This window comes from Malaclemys terrapin, chromosome 16 (assembly GCF_027887155.1).
Source record: "Malaclemys terrapin pileata isolate rMalTer1 chromosome 16, rMalTer1.hap1, whole genome shotgun sequence".
In the NCBI taxonomy this organism is placed as follows: domain Eukaryota; kingdom Metazoa; phylum Chordata; order Testudines; family Emydidae; genus Malaclemys; species Malaclemys terrapin.
The window spans coordinates 8,099,913-8,115,177 of NC_071520.1; the positions used below are offsets into that span (position 1 = coordinate 8,099,913).

The 15,265-nt window shown below is 41.7% G+C and overlaps 1 protein-coding gene across 2 annotated transcripts in view; it reads right to left on the reverse strand.

The window, feature by feature from the left end:
• Positions 1-15,265, reverse strand: part of MED13L (mediator complex subunit 13L) — a 396,063-nt gene that overhangs the window by 43,317 nt on the left and 337,481 nt on the right. For both annotated transcript variants that reach the window (XM_054006362.1, XM_054006361.1), the window contains exons 17-19: positions 11,567-12,513; positions 10,632-10,811; positions 8,739-8,962 (exon numbers count right to left, since the gene is read on the reverse strand). In XM_054006362.1, coding sequence (XP_053862337.1) covers positions 8,739-8,962; positions 10,632-10,811; positions 11,567-12,513 — 1,351 coding nt within the window. The remainder of the gene's footprint in view (positions 1-8,738; positions 8,963-10,631; positions 10,812-11,566; positions 12,514-15,265) is intronic.

The following is a 15,265-nucleotide window of genomic DNA, read 5'->3' on the forward strand; positions in this document are numbered from 1 at the left end:
TGCCCTTTCTCCAATGGCAGCCCCTTATAGTACAAATCTGTAATTGTAAAAATGAAAGGCCATCTTGTTTTTTATCTCTGGCTGACTTAACTTACATTTACAGTCAAGCTAAAGCTATAAAGTACGGTCTGTTCTATAAATTCTACAGTATACACTGAGGTTGACAAGAGACTCTGGATTTATGTTTGAAATCTGCAGGTGTAAGAAAGAGAGTTACTCACCTTGTGCAGTAATGGAGGTTCTTCGAGATGTGTGTCCCTGTGGGCGGTCCACTTTAGGTGTCCGTGCACCCCTGCGCTTGTAATTGGAGCTTTATGGTAGCAGTGCCAGATTGGGTTGCACATGCACGGTCCCCATCTCACGCTGCTTCAGGTGGTTACTGGCGCTGTGTGACCAGCCCCCTCTCTGTTCCTTTTCTACTGCAGAACCTAGTACTAAACTCTGAAGTAGAGGGGAGGAGGGAGGGTAGTGGAGCACCCACAGGGAAACACATCTCAAAGAACCTCCGTTACTGCACAAGGTGAGTAACCTCCTCTTCTTCTTCTTCAAGTGATGTCCCTGTGCGTGCTCCACTTTAGGTGACTTCAGAGCAGTGCCCTCCGGTTGAAGGAATCACTGCCAGAGTCGCATGGCTTCCACACAGAGAGAGTGTGATTGCGCTCCCCCTTGTCTGTTTATGTAAAACATACAAGCCCCATTGTCGATGAGGATCTGCATTGTCTTGTCTTTGTGAGTAAGAAGTGGGAGCAAATGTTCCAAACCGCTCGCAGTTCTAGCAGGTTTATATGAAGATGGGACTCCATCGTGGACCATCAGCCCTGTATAGAGTGTGGTTTCAGGTATGCTCCCCAATCTAGAAGGGATGCCTTCGTGGTGATGGTGAGCAATGGCGGATTCTGTAGGAAGGGCACGTTGTCTGGATTGGTCCACCACAAAAGGGAGTATTTTATTGTATCCGGCCTGGCGAGGTGCTTGTTTATACTGTGACTATATGGGATATAATTTGCCCAGAGCCAGGCTTGTAGACACTGCATATGTAGTCTTGTGTGTCTGATGATGAAGATTGTGGCGGCCATGTGGCCCAGAATTTGTAGGCAAAGTCTGCCAGACGCTTTGGGCTGTTTTGCGCCATGGAGATCAAGTTGGTTAAAGTTAGAAATTATTTGTTGGTAGGGAGGTGAGTTTGAGGTCTCCCCCAATAAATTCCAGGTGTAGATTTTTGTATGTTTACCTGAAGGCCTAACCTCATAAACAGAGTTATAGTGTGTTCGGTGGACTCTATCACTGCCTGCAGCGTTAGTGCTTTAGCAGACAATCGTCCAAGTAGGGAAATATCATGATTCACTCCCTGCGTAGGTAGGCAGCTATTACGGCTAGTATCTTTGAGAATACCCAAGGCGCAATGGAAAGGCTGAAGGGTAGAGCTTTGTATTGGAATGATCTTGTCCCTACTGCAAATCATAGAAATTTTCGATGTGATGGATGGATATATGAAAATATGCGTCCTGGAGGTTAAGGGTCTGTTGTTGTTGTGGATATGCTGCCCACGGTCTCCAAAATGGCCACTGTGGTGGGAAGAGCATAGTGGGCATCCAGGGGTGCCCGTACAGGGTTGGTTTGGAGAGTTTGCTGGGTAGCCCTTGCACGCAGCAGCATGCGTGATAGGAGTAGCCACAAGGGAGGAATGTTGTGGAGCGTCCCCAACATCCTCGTCTCCATCTTCATCCTCACTCGAGAATTGTGAAGCATAAAGAGATGGAGAGCTGGGTTGACTAGGTACCACAAGGACCAAGGTACCATTGGTGCTGCAGATGGGACACTCCAGTACAGAAGAGACTATAAGATCTTTTTGGCACAGGAATTGCTGCAAAGCGTATGGCATCGGTACCGTGGGTGTGGTAGGGATCGGTACCGTATGCTGAAACAAGCCCGTCGGTATTGGTGTGTGACTGGAGTGCACGATGTCCACACTAGGTGGCATCATTAGCTGCGGGGGTGCTGAGGTGCTCAGTACCAAGTGTTTAGTCATGTCTGGTGGTACTGAGGCACAGGGTTTCATTTTCCTGGTGGTACCTGTGTCTGAGCTTGGCGGCTTTTGTTTTCTTGGTACCAACAGTTCCGGAGGGTCCCACTGTTTCAGCCGTTGACATGGCCGGTGCGGTCAGTACTGGGAATGTTTGCCCGTTAGCAGCACGCCTTTTCTTGGCCAACTCCAAGGTCGGGGCCGTGGTACCCCGGGGTTTTTTTCTGCCTTCTTGGTGGGCTGATCGGGAGCCCAAGCCATGGAAGAAGGCTCCATCAGAGGCTGCAGTCGGCGATTTCTGGCCACATGGGGTGCATACCTCAGGCTCAGACACCAGACGGAGAGACATCTCCATGAGAAGTTTAAGCTGGAGATCTCTTGCCGTTCTGGTGTGGTCTTTCAGACTGTGACAGTGTGAGCACTTCTGCAGTGTATGTCTTGCTGAGACACCAGACACACTGAGAGAGGTACAGAAAGCCTGCAGGTAATGCAGTGTTTGAACCCCGGGAAGCCAGGCAAGCCCCTCAGGGAGTGTATTCTCCCCGTAAGGGAGAGTGGGGGAGACAAATACCATGCTGCAGCAGTGAAAAAAATGAAAACCTACAGCCCTACGAGGAGAAAAGCGGAAGGACAGGGACAAAGTACTAACACTAACTATTCTAACTGAAAACTAAAACGAAGGGAAATGATGCTACTCAGAAAACTGCGAGGCGCTGCTAGTTGCTCCGACTCAAGCCAACGGTGGTAGAGAAGGAACTGAGGGGAGCTTGGTCGCACAGCATCAGTTAACCGCCTGAAGCAGTGCGAGACAGGGACCATGCATGTGCGATCCAACCGGGCACTGCTACCATAATTCTCCGATTACAAGCACAGGGTGCATGGACACCTCAGGTGGAGCACCCACAGGGACATCACTCCAAGAAGCAGCACCAGTTTATTTGACTAAGGGCCTTTTATTGCATGAGCTCTGACTGCTAAGCAGTACTGCATCCTAGTGGATAATAAAAGAATTGCTACTGCTTTAGATTGGAAAACAGGCAGTTGTACTCCAATTAAATAGATCAGAACCCCATATATCCAATCTAACAGGGACTGGGGCCCGATCGGATCATCAAAAACTTGGATAATCCGGAGAATGGAAAAGTGCAAGGCTGCAGCCCCATCTAGTGGCCACAGAAGAGATTGCCTGCTTCTGGACCTGTGTGTGCTGGTTGTTCGGTTAATACAGAGAGCCAGATAATGGAGGGTTGGATAAATGGGGTTCTGCTGTGCACTCAGGTCTAAAAGAGAACCATACTCAGGTGAGTAAAAGGATCCATTTCACTTCCGCAGAAAGTAGGAGATTGATACATTTAAAAGTCTTATTAGCCACGCAACTGACTCTGTAAAAAGCAACAGAGAGTCCTGTGGCACCTTTAAGACTAACAGATAGACAACTGACTCTGTTGGTGCAAAGGTCTAGCAGAGCCCAGGTGACCATCTCCAGAAAAGTTTTTCATACATGATACACAGGGATGATTTCTTGTTGACACAACAGCGTTACCGCAGTTCTTGTGTGTTACTACTCTAGGCTGGCTATTCTGGCATCATCATTCAATCTGAGAAAAAAGTGAGTTTCCTAAAAGTTATTTGGGGTTTCTTTGATCTAAGGCTGCTCATATTTTAGATTCCTTTGCTCTGACCACAGAAATTAGCAATGGAAAAGAGGTATTTGATCATCTTATCTATAACTAGTGACCAGTGAAGGATTGTTTCTCACAGTACACAGTATAAGCCTTTTCTTTGTCCAATCTATTTGAAACAGCCTAAGTGATGGGGCTTCTATCATTACCCTACATAGATTATTCTCAATGAACATATCTCAATGCTGGCATTCTTTCCTGATAATGTAGTAAAGTAGAACTGTTTGGAGGAGCATTTTTTTTCATGGGTTTTTAGCGGATGTATCTGCTGTAGCTTGTGGAGGAAAAGTTGAATTTCTTCATACAATGGGAGCAGTTCCATTCTGTAGAGGAGCATTTCTTTTAAATTGTAATTAATACCAACTACAGTACTTCTTGTTTTAGTGTTGTTCACAAGATCTACACTTGTGCTGGATTGCTTAAGGGCATGACCCCATTTTCCTTCTAAAACAGTAGCATACTTTAAGACACATGCAATGATTCAGAATATAGGACTGAGCTCCTAGTAAGAATATCCATTCAGAATAGAGTAAGAAATCACCTCTCACTGTGAATTCCTATCTTAAATTTTGACATTACAAAAATTAAAATAGAAATCCCTATGTTTAGAAGACCATGCTTTCTAATGGTTTTCACTTTCTTCCCCTGAAATAAAAAGGGCTAATAGGGCTTTTTGAAATAGCACAATCACAGTTTCTACAGCACTACATTAACATTCATTTTTTTATTTGAATGATCTTTTAGCTGACTGCTTACTTTGGGCCATACATTCCTCCTGTGTAAAGACATGGAAAATCTTCCAGGTCAGATTTCTCAAAAATATATTCCATCTCTGTTTACCTAATGATTATATTGCAAAGGTGGTGAGACAGAGAGGGCAGATTGTGTGGATAACCCTTACATGAACAAGGTGAAAGATCTGTGGTTGGGACCTAGGCTTTCTGCACATGGATGTTATTTTCAAAAGCATTCAGTGTTGGGTTAGGCCAGGGGTCGGCAACCTTTCAGAAGTGGTGTGCCAAGTCTTCATTTATTCACTCTAATTTAATGTTTCGCATGCCAATTGTGACGTTGTGCAGTCTATATGGTTTTATAAAAACTTGATAATTCAATATAATGTAACTGAGATAGTTTTAGAGAAAATATGGTAATAAGTGAATGTAACGTAACTGGGATATGCTTCATGCAAAAGGTCTCTTGTAAGGTATCATTACAAAGCTTATAATCTACTGAGTATGATCATCTGATTTGTATAAATGTACCACTCTTGTATCTAAAACTAGAAATATAAAATGTAACTCTGAGGGCCTACTGTAATTGTGTAAAGTGTGGACCATTAATGATGGTTTGGAATCTTGATGACTCCCATTGTCTGCAGATGGCTGTATTTACCTGTGAGTCTTCCTGTATATGTGTGTGCTGGCAAGTGAGTAATGAAGTCTTGCAGTGACATGTGATCATGTCACCTGAACTGGAATCCATCTTTAACCTAGTGCTTTTCCAGTGGGGGGGGGTGGGGGGGGGGTGGAAACCCAGAGGGACAAAGGGTTCCCGCCTTATGCAAAAGATATATAAAGGGGTGGAAGAGAACAAAGAGGAGAGAGGAGCCATCATGAAGAATCCCCTAGCTACCACCTGAGCTGCAACAAGAGCTGTACCAGGGGAAAGAATTGTGCCCAGGCCTGGAAGGTGTCCAGTCTGAGAAAAACTTACTGAAGCATCTCTGAGGGTGAGATTATCTGTATTCAGTTTGATTAGGCATAGATTTGCGCATTTTATTTTATTTTGCTTGGTGACTTACTTTGTTCTGTCTGTTACTACTTTGAACCACTTAAATCCTACTGTCTGTATTTAATAAAATCACTTTCTATTTAAGTAATTCACTCAGAGTATGTATTAATACCTGGGGGAGCAAACAGCTGTGCATATCTCTCTATCAGTGTTATAGAGGGCGAACAATTTATGAGTTTGCCCTGCATAAGCTTTATGCAGGGTAAAACGGATTTATCTGGGTTTAGACCCCATTGGGAGTTGGGCATCTGAGTGCTAAAGACAAGCACACTACTGTGAGCTGTTTTCAGGTAAACTTGCAGCTTTGGGACAAGTGATTCAGACCCTGGGTCTGTGTCTGGAGCCAGACGGGAGTGGCTGGCTCAGCAAGACAGGATACTGGAGTCCTGAGCTGGCAGGGAAAACAGAAGCAGGGGTAGTCTTTGCACACCGGGTGGCAGCTCCCAAGGGGGTTTCTGTGATCCAACCCGTCACACCAGTAATACATTGTAACGTTTTTAGGAGGTCTCTCTATAATATAAAACTAAACTATTGTTGTATGTAAAGTAAGCAAGGATTTTAAAATGTTTAAGAAGCTTCATTTAAAATTAAATTAAAATGCAGAACTTATCAGTTTAGTGTGATCCTTGCTGAGTTTTCCAATGTCTGGCACGTATTTGGATACTTGAAACTGCACACAGGCTTCTGAGTGATCAGTTGTTAACCAGCTCCGAGAGGGACAGAGGACAGATTTCATGTGTGAAAATACCTGTTCACACAGGCACGTGGATCCAAATGCTGAAAGCATTGCAAACGCAATTTTCTTCAAATAATTAAATTTCACTGGCAGGGACATCCAGCAGGTCAGAATAAAGGCCCCATGATCTCTCTCGGTAGCTTCAAGTGCACTCCACCGATCTCCAAACTTTGATGCCCACAATTCTGAGCTTTTTAACTGAATGAGCTGCATTTCGAAATCTTCAAAACACATCCACTGAAATACAGACAAAACCAAGTCGCTTTCGCTGAACTTTTCAGGTTTAATTAGAAAAGAAAGCATTGGGCCAAATCGCTGGAAATCTTGAAATCTGTCAGTAAATTCTGATTCCAGTTCTTGCATGTACATTCCAATCTGATCGACACAGACAGTTCAATGTGTCAATAGCTCTTTTATGTATTGGAAGTAGCAGAAAGTCGAAGTTTGAATATCCTGAGAAAAAACTGCTAGTTTTACAACGAATGCCTTCCAGATTTTATAAAGATCCAGAACCGTTTGCCCTGCACCCTGGAGATGGAGATTGAGTTTGTTTAGGTGAGCAGTGATGTCAGTTAGAAACATGAGCTTACAGAGCCATTTGTCATCATCGAGTTCGGGGTAGTTTTGGCCTTTTTTGGACAAAAAGGCCTTGATTGCATCAAAACAGTTTACAAAATGCACCACAACCTTGCCACGACTTAGACACCGAATGTTGTTGTGAAGTGGAATGTCGTTATAAGCACTGTCCATCTCTTCTAGCAGTGCTTGAAATTATCTTGAGTCAAAGCAGATCAAGCAACAAGGAAATTCACAATTCGCAACACTGTATTCATCATATTATTAAGCTCTGAATTAGAAATTTTAGCACACAGGTTTTCTTGATGGATGATACAGTGAAATTGGGTGTCCAATCTAATCTTCAAGTAAATTTACAAATCCCTTCTGTTTTCCGACCATGGCAGGAGCACAAAATATTTTGCTGATGTCAACTCCTCATTCTTCAAAATGGTTTACAAAAGTTTCCGCTATATCTTCCCCCTTTGTTGTGCCATGCAGGGGTTTTAGGCAACAAAGTTCCTCTTGGATTTCATCAGAAGCACAATAACTTGCAACAACTGCCAAACGTGGAATGTCATTTATATCCACGCTCTCATCAACTGCAACGCTAAACACTGCTGTGTCTTTTAATGCAGTCATCTACTTTTCGTTAATGTTTACTGCCATTTCACTTACACGTCTCTCAATTGTTCTGGCAGAGACAGGCAGTTCTTTTATTCTAGATACGATCGCATCTTTATTTGGCAAATCATTGAACAAAACCTCCGGACTGCTGAGAAAAACTTTTTATATATGTCCCATCTGTAAACTGCTTACAGTGCCTTGCAATGCACTGTACAATCTTGTAACTTCCTTTCTTTGGCTTGATTTTTACTTACACTTAAGCATTTAAAAACACTGCTTTGCTTCTCATATCCTGCTACTGCCTTTTTGATCAATACAGTCCTGTATGCTTCGTCAAGAAAGGACGGACCCTGAGTGGCAGGGTGCCGGCGGTAGGACCCCAGGCCGGCAGCAGGGACCCGGGCAGTGTGAGTGCCACTCAAAATCAGCTCGCGTGCCGCAGGTTGCTGACCCCTGGGTTAGGCCAATACTGAGTGCTTTTGGAAATCCCATTCATAGGGCCTTTGTACCTGTGCAGCAACAAGATCCTCCATCTGCAAACTACACAACTGGGCTTAGCTGTATTGCTGCCACTGGTTCACAGATCACAACTGTACTCATGTCACTCCTGATGAGGATCAAAGTGTGTGCAAGAGAATGAATCAGTCTTAAATACAGTGGTAAAAGTTCTGCTGCTTTGATTTAGGAACATGTCATTTAGCATGAGTCATCCTTTACTCCTCCCACTCTGATTTGGCTACTCCCCCTTCATTGCCACAGAGTGGAAAAAGTGTAGACATCTCACTTTGCTGCCAGACGCGTGAGAAGCGTCTCATGCAGGTACTGCTTGCCTATGCAGGAGGTTCCTGGATTCACTTTACGGAAAGTGCTACTTTTCAGATTTTCCTGTATTTCAGATTGATTTATATCTCTTCTGTCTCCTTGTACTTCTGCATTTTAGTGCATCTTGCTATCAGACTGTTCCTACTGCTCAGCTATTTTCAGCCTTCAGCTGCATATGCCTTGTTTCCTTCGACTTAAACAGCAGCTGCACTTAAGAGCTGTATCTTAGGGCTGAATTTTGTCTTAAACAGAGCTAACATGCAAAAGAATAAGTGAAGCTCTATGAGATGATATTTTTCCCGTACTCTAAAAGTGGAGAAAATCCTCCTAAACTGAAGAAAATACTGTAACAAATTACTATTTAAAACACTTAACTTTTAAACAGTTTAAGAGAGCTTAAAAAGGAAAGGAAAGAACATGAACTTAACCCAACTGTGAACATGCTGCTAAAACAAGAATGACAATTATGACTAAACAATTCATAACAGTCCCTCTTTCCTACCTCATAAACAGCACTCAAGTCCCTGAAGAAAGTTTTGGCTCCGTCGAGCAAGGCCTCATTTTCTGGACACAGCACAATGTAAGCGACATCCCGATGGCCCCCATATGGGTCTAGCAACAGCCTCTCCCAGAACGGCAAGGAGAATGGAGAGATTGTCAGGAAGTCCTTGTCATAACCCACCAGTAAAGTGGGGATTGGAAGAGGCTCAGGAGACTCCTCAGAACCTGATAAGAAAAGAAGAACCACTTTAATTGGAAAGGACTGTCTGGTACAATAGCAAATGAGCTCTTTCTAGCCAAATGTTGTAAATCAGTAATCTCTTGTCATGGAGAGTTTTCAGAAAGCCTGAACCTCCTCTGAGCAGGCAGGATGCAGCCACAATACATATTAACAACGTCCTTCCTTCCACAGTTATTTTCCTCAGGTAACGGTACTTAATTACAGGGCAGAAAGATTTATATCATGCTTATGAAGTGTCATAAAATCAGAGGTCAGTCAGTCAAAGTAGAAGAAGCCAATCCAAGCATCACTACTATAATGCCCCTAAAAGACTGCAATAAAATATTTCTAGTGTACTGTAAATACACATTCTGCCAGAATTTCAGGGCCTTCTTTAAGACTGAACTTGTGGTTTTGTAAAGTGGTTTCACTCTGCCTAAATGAGGATATAACCATATTTCACATATGTCCTTTCAACCTAAAGAGAAGTGATTACATGAATTCATGGAAACTAAATTAATGTTTCTTGCTTTAGCTCTTGTTGGTTGTGCAAAATGACCAACTAAAGAAAACCATAGCTCCCAAAGTGGGAAATCAAAGTCTTGATTTCTAAGCAAAGTGGCTAGAGTTAATACAAATTAAAAAAACCTCAGAGTCACCATCACAAATGAGAGGATTATCGTAATAAATCTGAGAGCTCACACAAGCAGGCTGTTAGGGATTACTCTAGCTAAAAAGAAATGCGAGTGTAGCCTGCTGTTGCTTGGAGAATGTGAGCCCAAATATACCTGGCAATTTCCAGAGAAATATAAATGACTAAAAAGGTCAGCATTCACCAACCATTACCACATACTCACCACAGATATCTACTGTTCTAATGCATATGGGAAAATGTGGTCATTTCAGTTACAATGTGTGGTAACTGTTGGCAAATCCTGACTATTCAATGCTACACTATAGTTACAAATGTTGAAAAAAGGCTGGAGGTACTTGTCATGTGGGAGAGTGGCATTGGAATGTGATGATAGTTACTGCAGCCTGCCATAGCCAAAAGGGAAATCAGCATTATGTCAAGTGTCAGAGCAGGGAAAGTAGAGAATTGAGGAACTGTGGCAAAACAGAATAAGACTGTAAAAAAACAGATTAGTAGGGAATTTCACATAAAATGCAGGCAAAATGCATGAAGAGTAAAAATGATGTTTAAAGGTCAGTCATTAATTTGTTCTCACTTAGCACATATTCTGTCAAATATATTTCCAATTAAAAGTCTCACTTGTAACCAGGAGGTGTTTAATTCCAAACATATCAGCAATATGACATTTTAAAACATATTTAAAATCTTATAACTAGGGCTCTAATTTTACTTAACAGTTTCTATGCTTCACATTATTCATTGTACTAGCTATGGGTTCAAACCAAAATCAAATCCACACAGGGATTTTGAACCTCACCAAAGCTTTTGAGGTGTTCGAGCCCCTCTCCAACGTCAGTCATCTTGGAAGGTAGAACCCCCACTATATTACTCAAGAATATCTTTCAAATATTAAACACAGTGAAAAGCTGTCTGAGGAGACTTTGTTCTTATGCACTTTCCCTCAAAGAACACATTTAAATGCCCATGTGTAAGGAAACACAGCCTTCATCTGAACACTGCTGTTCCACATAAAACTCTACCATATGTTCCCCGTCCTGCCATCTTATGGAACTGCTGCCAGGTGAGGGGTCCCTGCACATGTTGGATGTTCTCCCAGGTCCTGCCTGTCCGCTTCTTCTGGATGGCATCTTGGAGAAAGGGCTGTAGGGACAGTAGCATGCGCACCACATCCTGGGAGGACAGCATGCTGATATCCAGTACTACAAATGACAAAGAGGTACGAATCATATTTCTGGTGAGAAGGGGACATAACTTTTGTTTGGCCTGTGATTCCTTTATCTTGCCTCTCATGGTGCCCATATAGCCTGTGCTCCTCTGTAATTAGTAAAATAGAATTTAAACTGCTTCTTTATCAAACCACATTGTTAGACTAAGCTTTCTATCAAGTTTGTTTCAAAATATCCTTTTGCAAAATGTTATCTGGACTGTAGTGATTTGATATAAGTTTGTTTAAAGGTGTTAAGCTGCTTAACGGCTAAAAGATATTGTTCTTTAAATCAAGCCCATAAAGAATTGTAAATAAACACATTACATTTCATTTACAAATTTACATTATTTCTAGTTGGCATTGTTTCACAAAGAGCAGCCCCCTTTTGATGATTGCATACTTATGTTCCAAAAAGATGTGCCCACAGTCTCACCAAAGAAAGCTAGAGCAAAGTTTGACCCTCACCCCAGAAAACAAAACAAACCAAAAAACCTACAGAATTGCTGTGAATTTGTGACACTGAAAAGTCCTACAACATGCTGGAAGGAAGAAGGAAATTTACCAGTATTCTGCCTTTGGTTTTAGAAAGCTCTCCAAATTACTTATCTACTCCTGTTCCTCAAGAGTGCACTTTCCCCCATAAAGTTTAAATGATACTGTCTTGCACTGGCAAGTTTAAAATTAAATTGCAAAGGTAACTAAGTTTTTCGAACGAAAGAAAACCAAAACCTCTTCTGTGAACCATACCATTGCTGTGAGGCCAAGAGTGTACAGTAGCACTTCTTACTAGGGCTTCATCCACTTTTCCACCAGTGGGGTTATCCACATACTGCCTTCCTTGCTCCAGGGCATTGAAGCACTCTATCCAGGAATCATTACTATCTGCTTGCACTCTGTCATAAGTCCAGTTCATACAGGGAAGTGTCTGCCGGTTATTGGAGGACATGTAGTCCAAGCAGCTCAGAGAGGTGAAAGGCTGTGTGTGCTGATTCTGGAGAAGGAGGAGGAGGCTCATAGGGGGTTCCTGGCCCCTCCTGGCTCCCTCTCCCATCTGAGGAAGTAAAGTGGTCTGACACATCATCAACCTCCTCTCTGCAGCCTGGCCAATGTCTGAGGTCTTGCCAAAAATATCCAATTCATCCTCAATAAAAAGCCCAGAGTTGTAACCTAGTTTGCGGTTCATAATTGCACTAAATCCACACGTGCAGCGGTACTGGTCCTCATTAGATGAATCTGGGATGTACAGCCCTACATCTGCACCTTTAATATTCATGTTACACGCGCATATACAACAGCTATCAAAGTTGCGATCTTTAAAGATGTTCAGCACGGAGTCTGAAAGAATCAGGGTGACATAAAGGCTGTGGGCTTCTGGGATTGGTTGGACAGTGGGTGGCTCCACAGAATTAAGCGGTCGTGTTGTAGAAGGGGTAGAAGCTGGTGAACCTTGATCTGTGCTGTCATATTTTACAGATCCTTGCCCGCTGGCAGTGCCCCCACCTCTAGGAGTCCTTGGGGTTCTGGGTGTGCGTGGCGTAGGGACGGAGAAGCGGGGAGTTGCTGGGGATGGCAGTACTCCTGCCCCACTGTTGCTGGCTGGGGCAGCACTGTTTAATGTCACTGGTGTATTCATTTGGGGAGTGTTCATCTGAAGATAGTCTTGATCTGCGAGGCTCCCAACACTAGGCACATTGCTGCAAAAAAATACAGGAAGAAGAAGATGAATATTCAAAAGGTTCACTGTAGACAGGACTCATGTGCAATAGCTATATAATGACCACAATAAAGGGACAGCACCTTCAGACATTCTTCTCATATAATTATATTCAAGAGTCTCTCTTCTTTCTGTCTAATCTTTCAAGGTCTCATCAGCAAACATAGCTAAGAGTCGCCGAGAATGTAGTAAAAAGGAAAAAACAAAACAAAACAGAAAACATCCCCTCATGATGTTTTAAAGATTACAAGTTAAGAGTCTGTTATGACCTGAAATTTCAGGTGCTTATTTAGAATGACCTGAAATTAAATAATTGATGTGACTTCAATATTTTCAGTACTGGGGGGCGGGGGGGGGGGGGGAGAGAGGGGAGGATTATTTCAGTGAGTTCACCATGCAACTGTCTCTAAAGAAATCTACGGTCCAATGTGTAAAAATTACGGACATGAAATTTCATATAGTTATACAGCATATTTAGAAATAATTCGCTTTACTGTCTATATGTTTTTAAATGTCTGTAGTAAATAATTAACTTCAGTACTCCTTGATACAAGTAATTTATCTGATTCTTCTTGGTTAAATTTTAATGTTTCCTTGGTGGAACCCAGGTGACAAAAGTGTTTCACATACAATAAAGGCAGTCTTTATCTAGCCCTATATAGCTTACAGCACAAAAATAACACTTGCTATTACAGACTCGTGGTCCACAAGAGCTGAAGGTGGTATTTCTAGGTCACCATTTGTCATCACACTCCTTATTAGTAACAGTTTTGCCATTTTCTGCTAAATTTCAGGGACCAGAATGTGGTCATATATTTCCACAAGAGCTCTCTTTTCTTTGGAGTGACATATTACAGTAAGAAACAGATAATTTTGTCATTAGGCTTCATATTAAGGACAACATAATTGCTCAAACAAGTAAGGTCTTTATAACATTTCTCTTCCCAAGAGCTAATAAAACATTTTTCTTGAAATGTATTCCTTAAGGGCAGCACATAAAACATAAGAACACAATCAGTCTCTTGATGAAGGAGCGGAAACATATGGATTTTTTACGTTTGTGTGTTCTTACTGTGTGTTTTATGTGTTACTTTAAAAGGAATATTATTTTAAGGATCACATTTCATTAGCAACTTGAAAAGAAACTGTAGTAAAGACCTGATCCTTTAGAATTATTTTGTTATCTTTAACTGACCCATGCCCAAGTCAAAGGTAGGAAAAAATGGACAAAGGTTGATAAGAGTTGTGAATCTGAGGCACAGTGAATACCTTAGACAAATGACAAAGCGTGACCTAGAAATCTTGATTGGCAATCACCACTTTACTAAAAACCTGCAGTAATCAGGATGCAGTAATTATCTTCACTCTAATTGGATTACATTGAAAATAAAAGATTTTTTTCAACAAATACCTGCAATTAACAATTAGCTCAGTCCTGGTTACTATTAGAAGCAGTTACTATTAGAGAAAACCTGAGAAGTCATTTGCTCCTTAGGTGGTATCGAGGGTTTGTAATTTCTTTTTTGCATTTCTTTGGAGAGCATTGGAAGATCCTTTGGAGCTGGAGAAGGCCTGATTTCAAGGATTTAAGGATTGATTTAAAGATGCAAGCCACTTCCTCTATAAATACATTCACTGCAGCAGGAGACTCTTCTACTATATAAATTATAGCTTTTGAGAGGTTTTATGTATTAAATGGTTTAAATTCTTGCTAGGTTTCAAGATCTGCAGCAATGGATTTCTTCCATAAACAGTGATAACTTTTGAAAAATATGCTGGGGATGCAAATTTCTCATTTAACTTAATTTAATGGCAAACTTGCAGCTGTGGCACAGTGCCACTACACCTTATAGTGGAGAGAAGCACAGCAATTTCAGAATATATAGGAATAGGAATCACCGAGCACATTAAACTGACAACTTATGTGAACTGTTCAGAAGAAACAAGAGGATCCCAAAGAAGAGCTGTGTGTCCCCACAAAACTAAAATGGGGTGAAATTCATCCCTGCACAAAGGGACATCAGAGGCCTACACACCACATAAGTCACACCATCAGTAGGTGTAAATCATTTATGTTGGCCATCTGCACAGGAGGGAATGTAACCACTGCGAATGAGGTACAAAGTGAATATTGAAGAGCATGTCTTTGGGGCACAAATACATTAAACATACAAGCTCTACCACTGTAAATGATGGAATGGTCCATTACTTCAAGATCCATTCTATTCCATGAGATGAAGGGTCAGATCCTTAGCTGACTAGTTGGGTGTCCATAGGTACTCCCTCCCCGCTTCCCTTTTTTTTAAATTTTATTTTTTTTTATTTTAAAAGGAACTTTACAAAAAACAGCCACAGACGCTAGCAGAATTCGGATACATATATTTCAATGAGCTGAATAAATTAAAGGGAGTAACTACCAAGAACAATTTAAGTATTAAAAATCCTGAAGATAGGAGTTCATTGTCAGCTCAAAGTAAACATCAGAATTAACATTTTGATCTTCTAAATCATGCACTGCAGATGGATTAGAGGACACATTTTTGTTTTATCAAAATCAGAAGGTAAGTACTTCTTTCCATCTACCATTTATCATAGTTTTACTGGAAAGCACTATGCAATTTCAATCGTATAAACCGTCTCCTAAAGTTTACATCTCATTCAATGACCTGCTATTTCCTTTGTAGTATAAATGAACATGAGTACCTTCCCTATCAAATATTACTTTCGTTTAT